This window comes from Neoarius graeffei, chromosome 10 (assembly GCF_027579695.1).
Source record: "Neoarius graeffei isolate fNeoGra1 chromosome 10, fNeoGra1.pri, whole genome shotgun sequence".
In the NCBI taxonomy this organism is placed as follows: Eukaryota; Metazoa; Chordata; class Actinopteri; order Siluriformes; family Ariidae; genus Neoarius; species Neoarius graeffei.
Window position 1 is genome coordinate 431,009 of NC_083578.1, and position 18,001 is coordinate 449,009.

The following is an 18,001-nucleotide window of genomic DNA, read 5'->3' on the forward strand; positions in this document are numbered from 1 at the left end:
AGTCAGGATTTAGACCTCATCATAGCACAGAGACAGCACTGGTTAAAGTAGTAAACGACCTACTGTTGGCGTCTGATCAGGGCTGTGTCTCGCTACTTGTGTTGCTTGACCTTAGTGCAGCATTTGATACCATTGATCATTCCATTCTTCTGGATAGACTAGAAAATGTTGTGGGAGTTAAGGGAACGGCCCTCTCCTGGCTCAGCTCTTATTTAACTGATCGCTATCAGTATGCTGATATAAATGGTGATATTTCTAGACGTACTGAGGTAAAGTTTGGTGTTCCACAAGGTTCTGTCTTGGGTCCACTGCTTTTTTCTCTATATATGTTCCCTCTGGGCGATATTATTCATAAACATTGTATTAGTTTCCACTGTTATGCTGATGACACACAGTTGTATGTCTCTGCAAAACCTGATGAGAGACACCAGCTTAATAGAATTGAGGAATGTGTAAAGGACATTAGACACTGGATGCTGATTAACTTCCTTCTGCTTAACTCTGACAAGACTGAAGTACTTGTACTCGGACCACATGCAGCTAGAAGTAAGTTTTCTGATTCCACAGTGACTCTGGATGGCCTTTCTGTTTCTTCACGTGCAGCAGTAAAAGACCTCGGAGTGATTATTGACCCCAGTCTTTCATTTGAAACTCACATTGATAACATTACCCGGATAGCTTTCTTTCATCTTAGAAATATTGCTAAGATAAGAAATTTAATGTCACTACGTGACACGGAAAAACTAGTTCATGCTTTGATTACCTCCAGGTTGGATTATTGTAATGCCTTACTGTCTGGATGTTCCAATAAGTGCATAAACAAGCTCCAGTTAGTTCAAAATGCAGCAGCAAGAGTCCTTACTAGAACTAGAAAATATGACCCCATCACCCCTGTCTTATCCACACTGCATTGGCTCCCAATCACATTTCGTATTGATTATAAAATACTACTATTGACCTTTAAAGCACTGAATGGTCTCGCACCACAGTACCTGAGTGAACTTTTGGTCCTTTATGACCTGCCACGCCTACTTAGATCAAAAGGTGCAGGCTATCTGCTGGTACCTCGTATAGTGAAGGCTACATCAGGGGGCGGAGCCTTTTCTTACAGAGCCCCACAGTTAAGGAACAGCCTTCCAAGTAGTGTTCGGGAATCAGATACAGTCTCAGTGTTGAAGTCTCGGCTGAAAACAGATCTATTTAGTCAAGCCTTGTGTTAATGGTGTTTATGAGGTAAAGGTGTAGATCTGGAGGATCCTCAGACAGAGTGTTTTGGTAAACTGGGATGTATGGATGCTGTCAGTCCCCACTCGCTTGCTCACTCGAGTTTGTTGACGGTGTAGTGGCTGCTGCTTTATGTCCCGGGGCCCCTCATGCCTGTGTTACCTTCTTGCTCTCTCCTTTTAGTTATGCTGTCATAGGTAGTTGCCGAAGTCCCTGCTTGTACTCAGTGCAATATGTATACTGTTCCTACTTATTCAGGTGACATTGGGCATACCTAACAACCTGTGTCTCCCCCCCCCCCACAAATCTGCCCCTTTGAGTTACATGTCGGTCCTGGGATCGAGATGCTGAACCTCTTCTGCTCCTCGGACCTGCTTGGTCCATCCTGGTGCCCTGTGTCTGGTTGGAGTCTCATCACATCGCCCCTGTGGAGGACGGCCCCATGTGGAGAGTTGAAAGTCACACCTAGAGGACGCTCTGGATTCTTACAGTCATGCTTTTATGGCTGAGGACTGCAGTTGTCATGAACAGTTTTACACTCAAGTTTCCATCAATGAAGAGTTTATAACATCAACGAAACTGACTTCATGTTAAAACTGTTAATGTTATAGTCAGGCTGTCTGTTGTTGCCCAAATGAGGATGGGTTCCCTTTTGAGTCTGGTTCCTCTCGAGGTTTCTTCCTCATGTCGTCTGAGGGAGTTTTTCCTTGCCACCGTCGCCACAGGCTTCATCATTGGGGATAGATTAGGGATAAAATTAGCTCATGTTTTAAGTCGTTCAAATTCTGTAAAGCTGCTTTGCACCAATGTTTATTGTTAAAAGCGCTGTACAAATAAACTTGACTTGACCAAAAAATTGCTCCATCATAGCCATTTCAGGGAGCAAATACTGAGACATGCAAAGATGTGTATCTACACACCATACCACCTCCCAAACACACACACCCTCTACACTGTACACACCCAAACACACACACACACACACACACCCTCGACACTATACACCCCCCCACACACACACCATACACATCCTCTACACCAGGGATTTTCAAAGTGTGGGAGAGTCAGCCCCCCCTCGAAGAGCAAATAAACAACAGCGCCCCCCCTTACAATTTTTGTTGTTGCTATACTTAATGTTCCATTCGTATTTTAAAAAAATGGTTGTTGTACACATTATTTTTTTCTTTTTCACATTTTAAACATCTGTGCTTTTTAAAACATCTTGTTTTACACATTTTAAACATCTCATAGCATCGTTAGCTAGCACCTCTTTGCAGACAACACACTGTGGCAGTGGAGCATCTTCAGATCCAGTCCATGAAAATCCAAACTTTAAATAATCGTGGTCATACTTCCTTCTTTTTCCAGTCCCCCAGGATTCCGCGGGCCTTTTTTGTGATTGTTGCGGGCTAAAATGTCTGATGTTGCGGGGGTTTCCAAAAAAATTGCGATGAAAGTTGCGGTGTTTAGGTTTTTGTTGTGATTACATTGCGGGAGGAAGTGAAAGTTGCGAGAAATTGTTGCGATTTTCTCTTTTTGTGATTAAAATTGAGTGATATGTTAAATATTAAGTTATTACTGAAAAACTATTGATTAAAAAAAACAAAGACACTGAGAAATGGTCCTATAAACAACTTTACCAATATAAAAGATTACCAGGACTACAAAAATGCAGAAAAATAGGCTTTACTTATCCAAATGCACCTGTTGGTTCAAAAGTTAAAGTGCAGAGAACCTCACAGCACAACATGAAGTTACCTTAAAATATAATATAAATGCCTCAGCTTTCATGTAAGAAAAAAAAAAACTATTAATACTAGTACTGTGTGCAGGCAGTCTCTCCTGAAGACTAAATTAAACAATAATTATAAACTAATAAAATAAATGGCTCAGGCTTCATAGAAGAAAAAAACAATTTGAACAGAATCTCACAGTATGATGCTGAAGCTGCCTAAACAATGGAAAATAAAATACCATTTTGGCAAAAATGTTGGCATCCATTAATTTCTTGTATTAAGTAAAAAAAAATAAAGTGCACACAGTCCTTCACTGTAAACATAACACACTTTCAGTAACAGAATTTAAGCCTATATAAACACTGACTCGCACATCATGCAATGTTGCCAGATACTGCTGACGTTTTCCAGTCCAAAATATATTCAAAACCCGCCAAAATGCACTTGAAACCGCCAATCTGGCAACACTGCGCGCATGCGGCTTCTCTTGAACATAGACATCCGGAAGTAAGGCGGAAGGTAGTTTGTCGATGTCACCTCAAGACGACGCCAACGGTTGGTCAAATTTGCGGGAAAGTTGCGGTGATTGGATATAATTGCAACACCGCCCTGAATTCGTGGGGATTGGTTGAATTTGCGCTCAAGTTGCAAATCGCAACATCCTGGAGGATCTGTTTTTTTGCTTGGCCGTCTCCTCACTCCCTGTAGCTTTAGGTACTAAAAATCGATCCATTTTGTCTCTCACGTTGCGCCCCCCCGAAGAACTCTGGCGCCCCCCAGGGGGGGTGCACCCCACACTTTGAAAAGCCCTGCTCTACACTATACATGCCCCACACACACAAACACCATACACATCCTTTACACTGTACACACCCCACACACACACCCTGTACACTATACACGCCGCCCGAACGAACCATACACATCTTCTACACTGTACATGCCCCTCACACACACTACACTGTACACGCCCCACACATACACATCCTCTACACTGTACACGCCTCACACACCCACCATACATGCCTTACACATCACACACCCTACACACTATACATGCCCGACATGATATACAAGGGACATTCAACTACACTCGTCATGAGCAAATAAGTATGGGAAGTTAAAGCAATAGAACATAAGGACACACACACCCCTTTATGAACTATTATAGGAGTCTTATAATGATGTGTTGATATGAGTGTTAGCACCATAGCTATGCTAACTGCTTATATTAAAGATGTGTATCTTTCTTTCTCTCTCACACACACACTTTATTGCACCTGAAAATAAAATAAAATGAACTAAAGAGAGCTAAACCTGGAGCACAGCTAGTATACTTTCTCACCTGTGTGTGTGTAGCATTAAAGATAGCTTAAAAAGCTCATATTATATTTGTAAACTCAGCCCAAGTTGTCACAAGCCTGTCTCCTGGTTCCTCATTTTCCCACAAACCACAAGAGTGGTACACTGGTGCGGAAACTCAAGATTGTGAGGAAGTGCCATCATGGAGCCCATTGCCGAGATCATCCAGACCCTCACCAGCAGCCACTGATGACAATATAAGACCCTTGTTGAGCTGTGTGTGGAGCAGGAGCTGTGTTTCCAGATTCTAATCCAAGCACAGGCAGAAGACGGCAGGTGCTCCAGAGCCTGGTACAGTTAATGGGTACTCCAGCAGCAGCCCCAGGGGCCGAAGTTGGACTACACCATCTCACACTCGTGAAGATAAGTTAACATGACCATCCCCAGGCCTTCACAGAGTTCTCTGAGCATGCCATGGAAGTCTGCACTTGGCTGACCACGCAGTGGACGGTCTGCTTCTTGCCGCTACCAATGGGGAAAGCCCAGCTAACAGCCCAGCAGCAATTTCACTCCTTAAACCTCCATCAAATCACATGCCTTCCTATGAGGAAAGATCTCAGAACCCCTGAAAAGGCCATGCTGAGTGATGCTATTCTCATTAATTCTCCCCATGTGCATCACTCTGGTGTTCTGCAGTGATAGTGATCGCTTTTTTATTGCCTATGTTCGAGCAATTTGTTCTGTTAAACTGCCTGTTCGGATCAATCATAAACAAAATTTAAACCATTTCAACACTGAAGCTTTTTATAAGATCTGCCCAATGTGCAACAGTCTACAGTTAGCCTGATCCTCTGTGTAACTAATGCATGGAATTTGTTTTGTGATATGTTTAGTGCCATTGTTCATGAGCATGCTCCAGCCAAGAAAATGAGAATAAACAATCAACTTAGTCTGTAGTTTGACCGCAAGCTTGCAGAGCTCCTTCAACAAGGGAACACTGCCTGGTGCAAGGCGTGGCTATCCAGATCCCCTGCAGGTTACCTGGTGTTTAAACAAATTAGAAGTAAGGCCATGGAAGCTGTTCCAAAGGCCAAAGTTGGTTATTTTAAAGAACAGTTCTCTCCCAGTGGGTCTGACCCAAAAAGATTCTGGAAGTTGTTGAAAAAATAAACCTGCTCAGCTGCCTTTGTCACATAACGTGGACCAGCCTAATAATCACTAATAAAGTGCACATGGCAGACATTTTTAACCAGAATTTTATAAAGTCTGGTTTTATTTTTGATTCTGCCAACCCCTGCTGCCCAACGCTCCCCCCCCCCCCCATTTAGCCCCATTACACAACTCCCCTGCACCTTCTCACTAGAACTTCTCCACCAGGCCTCCTGCCCTCTTATACAGCTCCACCCTCCAGCCTGTTCCAGAGGGTGAGGTCTTGGATGAGCTCTTAAGGCTGGAAACTAAAACACCAGCTGGGTCTGAGGAGTTGGACCCTTTCTTTAAGATTGCACCCCCTATCACTGCCATTGCAGATCATTTAACCTGAATTCCCTCCTGTGTGGAAAGCAGCTGTAGTGCATCCCTTCTCTAAGGGAGGAGATTGGGCCAATCCCAACAGCTATAGGCCAATTTCTATTTTTCCTTGTTTATCAAAGATATTGGAAAAACTTGTAAATAAACAACTTACAAATTATCTGGATGTTTCTAATATCCTGTCTGGTGTTCAGTCTGGTTTCTGATCTGGTTATGGCCACGTCACTGCCACCCTCAAGTTCTTAATGACATCACTTCTGCTCTAGACTCTAAACAGTGCTGTGCAGGAATCTTTATTGATTTAACTTTTGACACTGTTGATCATGCTACATGTTGATCATTGGCATGGTTCTCAGACGACCTCACAGACAGACTGCAATGCATTAAATCAGAACAAATTTTCATCCCTCTTGTGTCACCAAGGGTATACAGTGGTGCTTGAAAGTTTGTGAACCCTTTAGAATTTTCTATATTTCTGCATAAATATGACCTAAAACAACATCAGATTTTCACACAAGTCCTAAAAGTAGATAAAGAGAACCCAGTTAAACACATGAGACAAAAATATTATACTTGGTCATTTATTTATTGAGGAAAATGACCCAATATTACACATCTCTGAGTGGCAAAAGTATGCGGACCTTTGCTTTCAGTATCTGGTGTGACCCCCTTGTGCAGTAATAACTGCAACTAAACGTTTGCGGTAACTGTTGATCAGTCCTGCACACCGGCTTGGAGGAATTTTAGCCCGTTCCTCCGTACAGAACAGCTTCAACTCTGGGATGTTGGTGGGTTTCCTCACATGAACTGCTCGCTTCAGGTCCTTCCACAACATTTTGATTGGATTAAGGTCAGGACTTTGACTTGGCCATTCCAAAACATTAACTTTATTCTTCTTTAACCATTCTTTGGTAGAACGACTTGTGTGCTTAGGGTCGTTGTCTTGCTGCATGACCCACCTTTTCCTGAGATTCAGTTCATGGACAGATGTCCTGACATTTTCCTTTAGAATTCGCTGGTATAATTCAGAATTCATTGTTCCATCAGTGATGGCAAGCCGTCCTGGCCCAGATGCAGCAAAACAGGCCCAAACCATGATACTACCACCACCATGTTTCACAGATGGGATAAGGTTCTTATGCTGGAATGCAGTGTTTTCCTTTCTCCAAACATAACGCTTCTCATTTAAACCAAAAAGTTTTGTGATCTCATCAGTCCACAAAACATTTTTCCAATAGCCTTCTGGCTTGTCCACGTGATTTTTAGCAAACTGCAGACGAGCAGCAATGTTCTTTTTGGAGAACAGTGGCTTTCTCCTCGCAACCTTGCCATACACACCATTGTTGTTCAGTGTTTCCTGATGGTGGACTCATGGATATTAACATTAGCCAATGGGAGAGAGGCCTTCAGTTGCTTAGAAGTTACCCTGGGGTCCTTTGTGACCTCGCCTTGTTACACGCCTTGCTCTTGGAGTCATTTGTTGGTCGACCACTCCTGGGGAGGGTAACAATGGTCTTGAATTTCCTCCATTTGTACACAATCTGTCTGACTGTGGATTGGTGGAGTCCAAACTCTTTAGAGATGGTTTTGTAACCTTTTCAAGCCTGATGAGCATCAACAACGCTTTTTCTGAGGTCCTCAGAAATCTCCTTTGTTCGTGCCAGGATACACTTCCACAAACATGTATTGTGAAGATCAGACTTTGATAGATCCCTGTTCTTTCAATAAAACAGGGTGCCCACTCACACCTGATTGTCATCCCATTGATTGAAAACACCTGACACTAATTTCACCTTCAAATTAACTGCTAATCCTAGAGGTTCACATACTTTTGCCACTCATAGATCTGTAATATTGGATCATTTTCCTCAATAAATAAATGACCAAGTATAATATTTTTGTCTCATTTGTTTAACAGGGTTCTCTTTAGCTACTTTTAGGACTTGTGTGAAAATCTGATGATATTTTAGGTCATATTTATGCAGAAATACAGAAAATTCTAAAGGGTTCACAAACTTTCAAGCACCACTGTACCTCAGGCCTCAGTCCTAGGCCCCCTGTTATTTTATAGGAGTGTGTGTCAGCTCCTCATCAGAAGGACACGGAGGGTGGGGAGGGTTCCAACCCTACATTCACTGCAGGGATTTCCCTGTGGAGCAGTCATACCATGAGACACGCTTTTGATCATGTGAGAGTAGTCGATGATCAAAACCTCCAGCCTAATGCTGCACTCCCCATACTCCTGCCCATATAAAGACGGGTCATATCGGGTGATGCAGAACATTCAAATTAAAGAGAAAATGTCACAGTTGAGAGTCCCAAAGAGCCACAGAGAGCTTTTATTCCATGGGGCTCATCGTAATCCCATGGCGGGAGGTTTATGACAGGATAAAAACACTGAACCATCTCATGGCCCCTTTCTGTTGGCGGGGAATTCACAGCGATGTTTGCAAGTGATGTGCGGCATCTAATGAATCTGCTGGGCACTCCAAAAGTGCCACTGCGTCCTTTACCACTGATTGAGAGCCCCTTCAAAAGAATTGGCATGGACCTCATCAGGCCATTAGATGGGACTGCATGAGGGCATTGCTTTATACTCGTGCTAGCAGATCATGCAACACGATACCTGGAAGCAGTGCCTGTGTGTAACATTTCTGCATGCAGCGTTGGGAATGCACTCTTCTGCATCATCTCCCAAGTCGAGATCCTGACTGATCAAGGCACAAATGTTCATGTCATGCACACTTCATAAATTGTACAAATTATTGTGTATTAAACTGATTCATACCGGCATGTACCATCCGTAAACAGATGGGCTGGTCGAATGACTTAATAAAACGCTTAAAAACATCATTTGTAAATTTGCACTTGAAAACATTAGGAACTATGGTAGATGGCTGGAAACCATCTTATTTGCATTTAAAGAGCTCCTGCAAGTCTCCTGCAAATCCAAAGAAGTGTGCACTTGGGCAGGTGGAAGCATGGTATCTCAGCTTCCGCTCGGGTCGGGGCAGGTGCGTCCCCAGACTGACAGGACTGCAGTGATTGCGGCCTGCTCAAGACCGAGACCCCCCCTCCCCCCCGACACAGAGCGTGTTGTTCAGGTGAGGTACTGACATGTTCTCTGAAGGTAATAATGAGAGCAGAGCTAAAGATGACAGTTTTCTCCTCTCAGGTTGCGTGATGTTGTCCATCCTGTCCACCCAGATCTCCATCAGGTTCCCCAACAGCTGCTCCGGCTACACACGCACGCACACACACACAAGAATATTTTTAATACAGTTATCTCACAGCATGTGTGTGTGTGTGTGTGTGTGTTTGTTTGTTTGTTTCACCTCCTGGTTGAACTCCATGGCCATCTGTGTGAGCAGTGAAGAGAAGAAGCTCGAGTTCTGCAGGAGGATGCGACCAACTATACCCAGATACGTCGACATCACCACAGGGTACCTCTGTATGTGCATACACACACACACTTAATATACAGCCTGTTACAATCCTTCGAGACAAATATGTGAGAAATAACAGAAGTTAAACAAATAAATAAACAATAAATAAATAAATAAAACCTGTAACAGTGTCTAATGATGTATAACGTGTAACACTGTGTAGCGAGCTGTACACACACTCACCTCTTCCTCAATCACTCCTCTGAACACAGCGGGCAGTAGGGGCTGGAACATGTGAGATGCTAGAACTGGACTCACTTTCAGTGCAGTCTCCACCACCTACAACCAATTAAACACACACACACACACACACACACACACACACACACGTTAAAGGACCATCAATTCCTGATTTTCCGATCATTTGACCATAAAGTAATACGTGAAGTTGGTTTTGCTCTATTGCACATCACAAAAATAATCCAAGCAGCACTCAAGAGACAAAGATATTATCAAATTTATGAAAAACTTTAATGAGGACCAAGTTCTTCATTATGACTACTCATTACCAACATCAACAAAATGACCATCACCAAAACCATTAACACCATGACGAACATAACCAACATCAACAAGATAATCACCTACATCACCAGCAACTTCATCACCAACATTAGCATCACCAACAAACATCAACATGATGGTAAACATCACCAAAATCACCAGCGACATCAACAATATATACATTATCACCAACATGAACATAATGACCAACATTTTCCAGAGCTACTTGTTGGAGGAGCAGCAGCTCTCTATGGTCTCCGCCGAGGATGCCGGAGACACCGGGGGAAGCGAGCCGGCGCGCTCATCAGGCTGAGGCAGCGGGGGTTTCGCACTGCGCTCCCGTCTATTCACCTGGCTAACGTCCGCTCTCTGGCCAACAAGATGGACGAACTGCTGCTCCTCAACTCAGTCAACACGGATTTTAACAGATCTGCTGCCTTGTGCTTCACCGAAACCTGGCTCGGTGAGCACATCCCGGACACTTCTCTCCACCTGCCTGGATTTCACCTTCACCGAGCGGACCACGAAAGGGAGCTCAGGTGGAAAACGAGGGGAGGCAGAGTCTGCTTTTACATTAACGAAGGTTGGTGTACTGATGTCACGGTTCTAAACAAATCATGCAGTCCTCATCTGGAGACATTATTCATAAACTGCAAACTGTTTTATGCTCCGCGAGAGTTTTCCTCGTTTATTCTGGTTGGAGTTTACATCCCTCCTCAGGCTTGTGTTACTGAGGCGTTACAACACCTGGCTGACCAGATAAACAACGTGGAGAAAAAACACCCGGACTCTTTGCTCATTGTTTAGGGGACTTTAACAGAGCAAACCTCAGCCATGAACTGCCAAAATATAAACAACACATTAAGTGCCCCACCACGGACACAAACACACTGGACCATTGTTACACTGTTTTAAAGGACTCGTACCACTCTGTCCCCCATGCAGCCTTGGGACTATCTGCTCACTGCATTGTTCATCTTATCCCGACCTACAGGCAGAAGCTGAAATCTGCTAAGCCTGTGGTAAAGACGGTGAGGAGCTGGTCCAATGAGGCCAAAGTGGAACTACAAGCCTGCTTTGACTGCACTGATTGGAGTGTTTTTGAGGCTGCAGCTTCAGACCTGCAAGAACTGACTGATACCGTGACATCTTGCATCAGTTTTTGTGAGGATGTGTGTGTGCCCACCAAGACCTTCTGCACATACAACAAACAACCCTGGTTCACTGCAAAACTCAGGCAGCTTCGCCAGGCCAAGGAGGAGGCCTACAGAAGTGGGGACAGAGTCCTGTACAAACAGGCCAGAAACACACTGACGAAAGAGGTGAAATCAGCTAAGAGGAGCTACGCTGAAAGGATCAAAAACAGCCTTTCAGCCAATGATCCGGTGTCAGTGTGGAGAGGCCTGAAGAACATCAACTACAGGAGACCATCCCCCAACACTGCAATGAACCATCAACTGGCTGACGAGTTGAATGTGTTTTACTGCAGATTTGACACATTCACACCTCTCCCCCCCTTCAGACATTAAAGACCCATTTACACCCCCTGCTATTCTGCCTCCTCTCGCCTCTGACCCCACACCAGCACTCAAGATCTGTGAAGAGGATGTTTGTAAGCTTTTTTCGCAGACAAAAGATCAGGAAAGCACCTGGCCCAGACGGTGTGTCACCCTCCTGTCTGAAGGTCTGTGCTGATCAGCTGGCCCCCTTCATCACCCAGATCTTCAATAGATCCCTGGAGCTGTGTGAAGTCCTCTCATGCTTCAAACGCGCCACAATAATCCTAGTTCCCAAGAAAACCACCATCACAGGACTGAATGACTACAGGCCTGTAGCCCTCACATCTGTAGTCATGAAGTCCTTCGAGAGACTGGTGTTGTCACACCTGAAGGACATCACAGACCCCCTGCTGGACCCCCTGCTGGACCCCCTGCAGTTTGCCTACCAGGCAAACAGGTCAGCGGATGATGCAATCAATATGGGACTGCACTACATCATGCAACACCTTGACTCTGCAGGGACGTACGCCAGGATCCTGTTAGTGGACTTCAGTTCGGCGTTCAGCACCATCGTTCCAGATATCCTTCACACCAAGCTCACCCAGCTCACTGTGCCCTCCTCCACCTGTCAGTGGATTATAAACTTCCTGACTGACAGGAAGCAGCAGGTGAGGCTGGGGAGCTTCACATCCAGCACCCGGACTATCAGCACTGGCGCCCCCCAGGGGTGTGTGCTCTCCCCACTGCTCTTCTCCCTTTACACCAACGACTGCACCTCAAGAGACCCATCTGCTAAACTCCTGAAATTTGCAGATGACACAACAGTCATTGGCCTCATCCGAGACGGTGACGAGTCTGCATGCAGATGGGAGGTTGAACAGCTGGTCTGTTGGTGTGGTCAGAACAACCTGGAGCTGAACATGCTCAAAACTGTGGAGATGACAGTGGACTTTAGGATGAGCCCCCCCCCGCTGCCCATCACCATCAACATCGTGACTGCTGTTGAAACCTTCAGGTTTCTGGGTTCCACAATCTCCCGGGACCTGAAGTGGGAGACCAACACAGTCACCATCATCAAAAAGGCCCAGCAGAGGTTGTACTTTCTGTGCCAGCTCAGGAAGCTCAACCTGTCTAAGGAGCTGCTGACACAATTCTACTCTGCCATCATTCAGTCTGTTCTTTGCTCTTCCATCACTGTTTGGTTTGGATCGGTCACCAAGCAGGACAATAACAGACTGCAACAGACAATAAGGTCTGCAGAGAAAATTATTGGTGTCAGCCTGCCCTCCATCCAAGACCTGTACCTGTCCAGAGTCAGGAAATGGGCAGGTAACATCTCTGCAGACCCATCACACCCTGGTCACAAATTGTTTAAACTTCTCCCCCCTGGGAGACGCTACAGATCACTGTATGCAAAAACAACCAGACACAAGAACGTTTTTTTCCCCTCAGGCTGTCTCTGTGATGAACAGCTAAAACCGGACTCAAATATCAGCAACATCAACTGTGAAATATCTGCACACTCATACCGTCATTCTGTGCACACTGTATATTTATATTTACTAATTCATCCTTGCACTATGCTGTCTATACATATATTTACCCTTCTACATGTACATAGCTTTTTGTTTTTGTCTACGCTTTTTATCTGTTTGTACTAAGAGAGCCAAGTGAAACCGGAGTCAAATTCCTCGTGTGTTCACATATCTGGCAAATAAAGTTTTTTTTATTATTATTATTTTATTATTATTAACATCACCAGAACCATTAACATCCACTACTAACATCAGCATCCACATCACCAATAGTACCCACACCACCAACAGGATCATCAACAGGATCCACATCGCCATCAGCATCCATGCCACCAGCATCGCCATCGGCATCCACGCCACCAGCATCGCCATCGGCATCCACGCCACCAGCATCGCCATCAGCATCCGCACCAGTGTTGTTTTTGGCAGCCATTTTTGATTTAGTTTTAGTCTTATGGACGAAATGCTTATTAGTTTTAGTCACATTTTAGTCAAGTCTATCCTTGATTGTTTTGGTCTAGTTTTAGTCGACGAAAACTAAAAAGGTTTCAGTCCAGTTTGTCATTCATTTTAGTCGAAAAAATAATTACTTTAAAACATTAAATTAGGCCAATACAGAGACAGGAAATTGTAATCGAGGTTGACACGCTGCCTAGCGTGCACGCTCTCTACATAAACGCTGCCTAGCGTGCACGCTCTCTACATAAACGCTGCCTAGCGTGCACGCTCTCTACATAAACGCTGCCTAGCGTGCACGCTCTCTACATAAACGCTGCCTAGCGTGCACGCTCTCTACATAAACGCTGCCTAGCGTGCACGCTCTCTACATAAACGCTGCCTAGCGTGCACGCTCTCTACATAAACGCTGCCTAGCGTGCACGCTCTCTACATAAACGCTGCCTAGCGTGCACGCTCTCTACATAAACGCTGCCTAGCGTGCACGCTCTCTACATAAACGCTGCCTAGCGTGCACGCTCTCTACATAAACGCTGCCTAGCGTGCACGCTCTCTACATAAACGCTGCCTAGCGTGCACGCTCTCTACATAAACGCTGCCTAGCGTGCACGCTCTCTACATAAACGCTGCCTAGCGTGCACGCTCTCTACATAAACGCTGTCTAGCGTGCACGCTCTCTACATAAACGCTGTCTAGCGTGCACGCTCTCTACATAAACGCTGTCTAGTGTGTATACTCCATTGTTCACAGACTCGTGTTTCTGCCTCCGTTTAACATGTCGCAATGCGCTGATAGAGCACAAACATGTCATGATGAACACACAACTAGAAGATGACCACGCTGTCCGTTAATGTAAATATGATGGCTAAACATGCTGCTAACGTTAGAGAAGCCAGGTGTGCTGCTGCTCATTTAGACATATTAAGGCACAGCAACAGGTCTGAGAAGCTACATTTCCCCCCGTATGTTTCACAGTAACTCAAATATGGGTCAATATATGACGACAAAGCATTCAGTTGCTGTCCCACCAAAAATCCCTGCAGGACGAGTTTTACTCACGACATGTTAATTGAATTTAAATTAGCTTAACCAAGCCAACTTTAGCATGAAGCTAGCATTCCAATTCATTTTCGCCAGGTCACGGTGTTTTAGAAAACTTCATAGGAAATTCATCACAGACCGACTGTTGAGTGACATTAACCAAAGCTAGCAAACGTATACATGATCCGTTAAGGACTTCTTGTAACGTTAACTTACCGTCGCAGAAATAGCAGCATGGTGAACCTTTAGATGCCTCTTGAGGTTGGTCGTATTCTTGCCACGTAGTTTATAGCCACAGCGTGTACCTCTGTCTCCCACTACAAGGCATTCCGTTTTATTTTCTGCTGGATTACGTGTAAAGTAGGGCTGAACGATTTTAAGAAAAAATTGAATTGCGATTTTTCTGGCAGATATTGTGATTTCGATTTTAACCACGATTTATTTTTCTTTAAATCGAGTTTCAGTGCAAATTAATTAATACAATGAATTCCATAAAGCTAATACAAGAATGAAAACTGAGGTCAGCAGATTTCAAATGTAGGACTGTTTAGTAACATTGAGTGCCTGAGGAACAAGTTATAATAACTTAAAATGAAAATAAAGAGAGAGCCATCTTTCTTAAGTAAACTTTTGCTTCTTTTACTTTTCCCACCTACAACATATCAGACATAAAAAAAGATTGATCAATGGCTCAGCAGCATCAAAATATTGCACTTTTATAAAAGAATGAACATAAGCATTATAAATTATAACTAGAGCCAACAATTCCCCTGTGGGAAATTGTGAGAGTGATGCAGTGCGCGTAGCAGTCACTATTGCAGAAGCTGCACTGTACTGTGTGAATGTGTGACTTGCCATGATCCTACAAGCCTGTGTCTCTCTGAGAGGGATCAGCCCCTCCCTCCTGTGTGTGCGCGTGTGTGTGTGTGTGTGTGTGTGTGTGTGTGTGTGTGTGTGTGTGTGTGAGAGAGAGAGAGAGAGAGAGAGAGAGAGAGAGAGAGAGAGAGAGCAACCCCTCCCTCATGTGTGTGTGTGTGTGTGAGAGCGAGCAGCCCCTCCCTCATGTGTGTGTGTGTGTGTGTGTGTGTGTGCGCGCGCGTGTGAGAGAGCGAGCAGGCCCTCCCTCCTGTGTGTGTGTGTGTGTGTGTGTGTGTGTGTGTGTGTGTGTGTGTGAGAGAGCGAGCAGGCCCTCCCTCCTGTGTGTGTGTGTGTGTGTGTGTGTGTGTGTGTGTGTGTGTGTGAGAGAGCGAGCAGCCCCTCCCTCCTGTGTGCACGCGCGCGCGTGTGTGTGTGAGAGAGCGAGCAGGCCCTCCCTCCTGTGTGTGTGTGTGTGTGTGTGTGTGTGTGTGTGTGTGAGTGAGTGAGTGTGAGAGAGAGAGAGAGAGCAACCCCTCCCTCCTGTGTGTGAGAGAGCGAGCAGCCCCTCCCTCCTGTGTGTGTGTGAGAGCGAGCAGCCCCTCCCTCATGTGTGTGTGTGTGAGAGCGAGCAGCCCCTCCCTCGTGTGTGTGTGTGTGTGTGTGTGTGTGAGAGCGAGCAGCCCCTCCCTCATGTGTGTGTGTGTGAGAGCGAGCAGCCCCTCCCTCATGTGTATGTGTGTGTGTGTGTGTGTGAGAGAGCGAGCAGGCCCTTCCTCCTGTGTGTGTGTGTGAGCGAGCAGCCCCTCCCTCCTGTGTGTGTGTGTGTGTGTGTGTGTGTGTGTGAGTGAGAGAGAGCGAGCAGCCCCTCCCTCCTGTGTGTGTGTGTGTGTGTGTGTGAGAGAGAGTGAGAGAGAGAGAGAGAGAGCAGCCCCTCCCTCCTGTGTGTGAGAGAGCGAACAGCCCCTCCCTCCTCTGTGTGTGTGTGTGTGTGTGTGTGTGTGTGTGTGTGTGTGTGTGAGAGAGAGAGCGAACAGCCCCTCCCTCCTGTGTGTGTGTGTGTGAGAGAGAGAGAGAGAGAGAGAGAGCGAGCAGCCCCTCCCTCCTGTGTGTGTGTGTGTGTGTGTGTGTGTGTGAGAGAGGTGAGCGAGCAGCCCCTCCCTCATGTGTGTGTGTGAGAGCAAGCAGCCCCTCCCTCGTGTGTGTGTGTGTGTGTGTGAGCGAGCAGCCCCTCCCTCCTGTGTTTGTGTGCGAGAGCGAGCATCCCCTCCCCCACCCACGCGCTGAGCACAGAGACACAGAGAGGCTGTGACAGAGTGTTTTTACACTATGCTGGGGTAATACGCAGAGCATACATGTGTGAAATTATTGACGAAACAAAACATGGGACGGTTTAGGAGCACTGAGAAAAAACGCAGCTTTGACGATCCCAAAATCGTGTTGTCTGAGATCGCGATTTTCGGTCGAAAACGATAGATCGTTCAGCCCTAGTGTAAAGCACGTCCATAAATCATCAGGTCTTTTCTGCCCACCAAGCCCTTGTGCTGGCGTTGCCGCCGCCATGGTCCATGAACTGTGTGTGGCTGCCCCAGTGTGCACTGTGCCCGGACATGCCTGGTGGTGGGCGTGACCAAACAAGGACAGGCTGCAGGTGCATTGCTGATATTTTCAGCATTTGGCAGACAGATTGCATGCACCATTGGAGGAAACGCCATGCATTTTGATAGTCCTATAGCCAACCCACTAATACTTTCGTCTCGTCAACGAAAACAACAGAAACATCTCGTCATATTTTCGTGATCAAAGACTTATGTTTAGCTCGTCACTGTCTCGGTTTAGTCATGAAAAAAAAGGTGCGTTAAAGAAATCATTGTCAGTCATCGTTAACGAAAACACCACTGATCCACGCCACCAGCATCGCCAACAGCATCCACATCACCAGCATCGCCAACAGCATCCACACCACCAGCATCCACACCACCAGCATCGCCAACAGAATCCAAGCCACTAGCATCCACACCACCAGCATCGCCATCAGAATCCACGCAACCAGCATCGCCATCAGAATCCACGCCACCAGCATCGCCATCAGCATCCACGCCACCAGCATCGCCATCAGCATCCATGCCACCAGCATCCACGCTACCAACATCGCCATCAGTACCAACACTATCCACACAACAAACATCGCCATCAGCATCCACACAACAAACATCGCCATCAGCATCCACACAACAAACATCGCCATCAGCATCCACACCACCAGCATCCACACCACCAGCATCGCCATCAGCATCCACACCACCAGCATCGCCATCAGCATCCACACCACCAACATCGCCATCAATACCAACACTATCCACACAACAAACATCGCCATCAGCATCCACACTACCAACAGTACCAACACTATCCACACAACAAACATCGCCATCAGCATCCACACCACCAGCATTGCCATCAGCATCCACACCACCAGCATCGCCATCAGCATCCACACCACCAGCATCGCCAACAGCATCCACACCACCAGCATCGACACTACCAACAGCGCCATCAGTACCAACACTATCCACACAACAAACATCGCCATCAGCATCCACACTACCAACATCGCCTTGAGCACTTGATTTCATTTATCTGTTCCTTCACCAAAATGCTGGAGGTCACCAGGACATCTCATCTCATCTCATTATCTGTAGCCGCTTTATCCTGTTCTACAGGGTCGCAGGCGAGCTGGATCCTATCCCAGCTGACTACGGGCGAAAGGCGGGGTTCACCCTGGACAAGTCGCCAGGTCATCACAGGGCTGACACATAGACACAGACAACCATTCACACTCACATTCACACCTACGCTCAATTTAGAGTCAC

General features: G+C 45.9%; 1 protein-coding gene across 3 annotated transcripts in view; it reads right to left on the bottom strand.

Moving 5' to 3' along the window:
- Positions 1–18,001, bottom strand: part of ipo11 (importin 11) — a 113,853-nt gene that overhangs the window by 20,746 nt on the left and 75,106 nt on the right. For all 3 annotated transcript variants that reach the window (XM_060931026.1, XM_060931028.1, XM_060931029.1), the window contains exons 25-27: positions 9,422–9,517; positions 9,128–9,241; positions 8,910–9,031 (exon numbers count right to left, since the gene is read on the bottom strand). In XM_060931026.1, the coding sequence (XP_060787009.1) occupies positions 8,910–9,031; positions 9,128–9,241; positions 9,422–9,517 (332 nt within the window). The remainder of the gene's footprint in view (positions 1–8,909; positions 9,032–9,127; positions 9,242–9,421; positions 9,518–18,001) is intronic.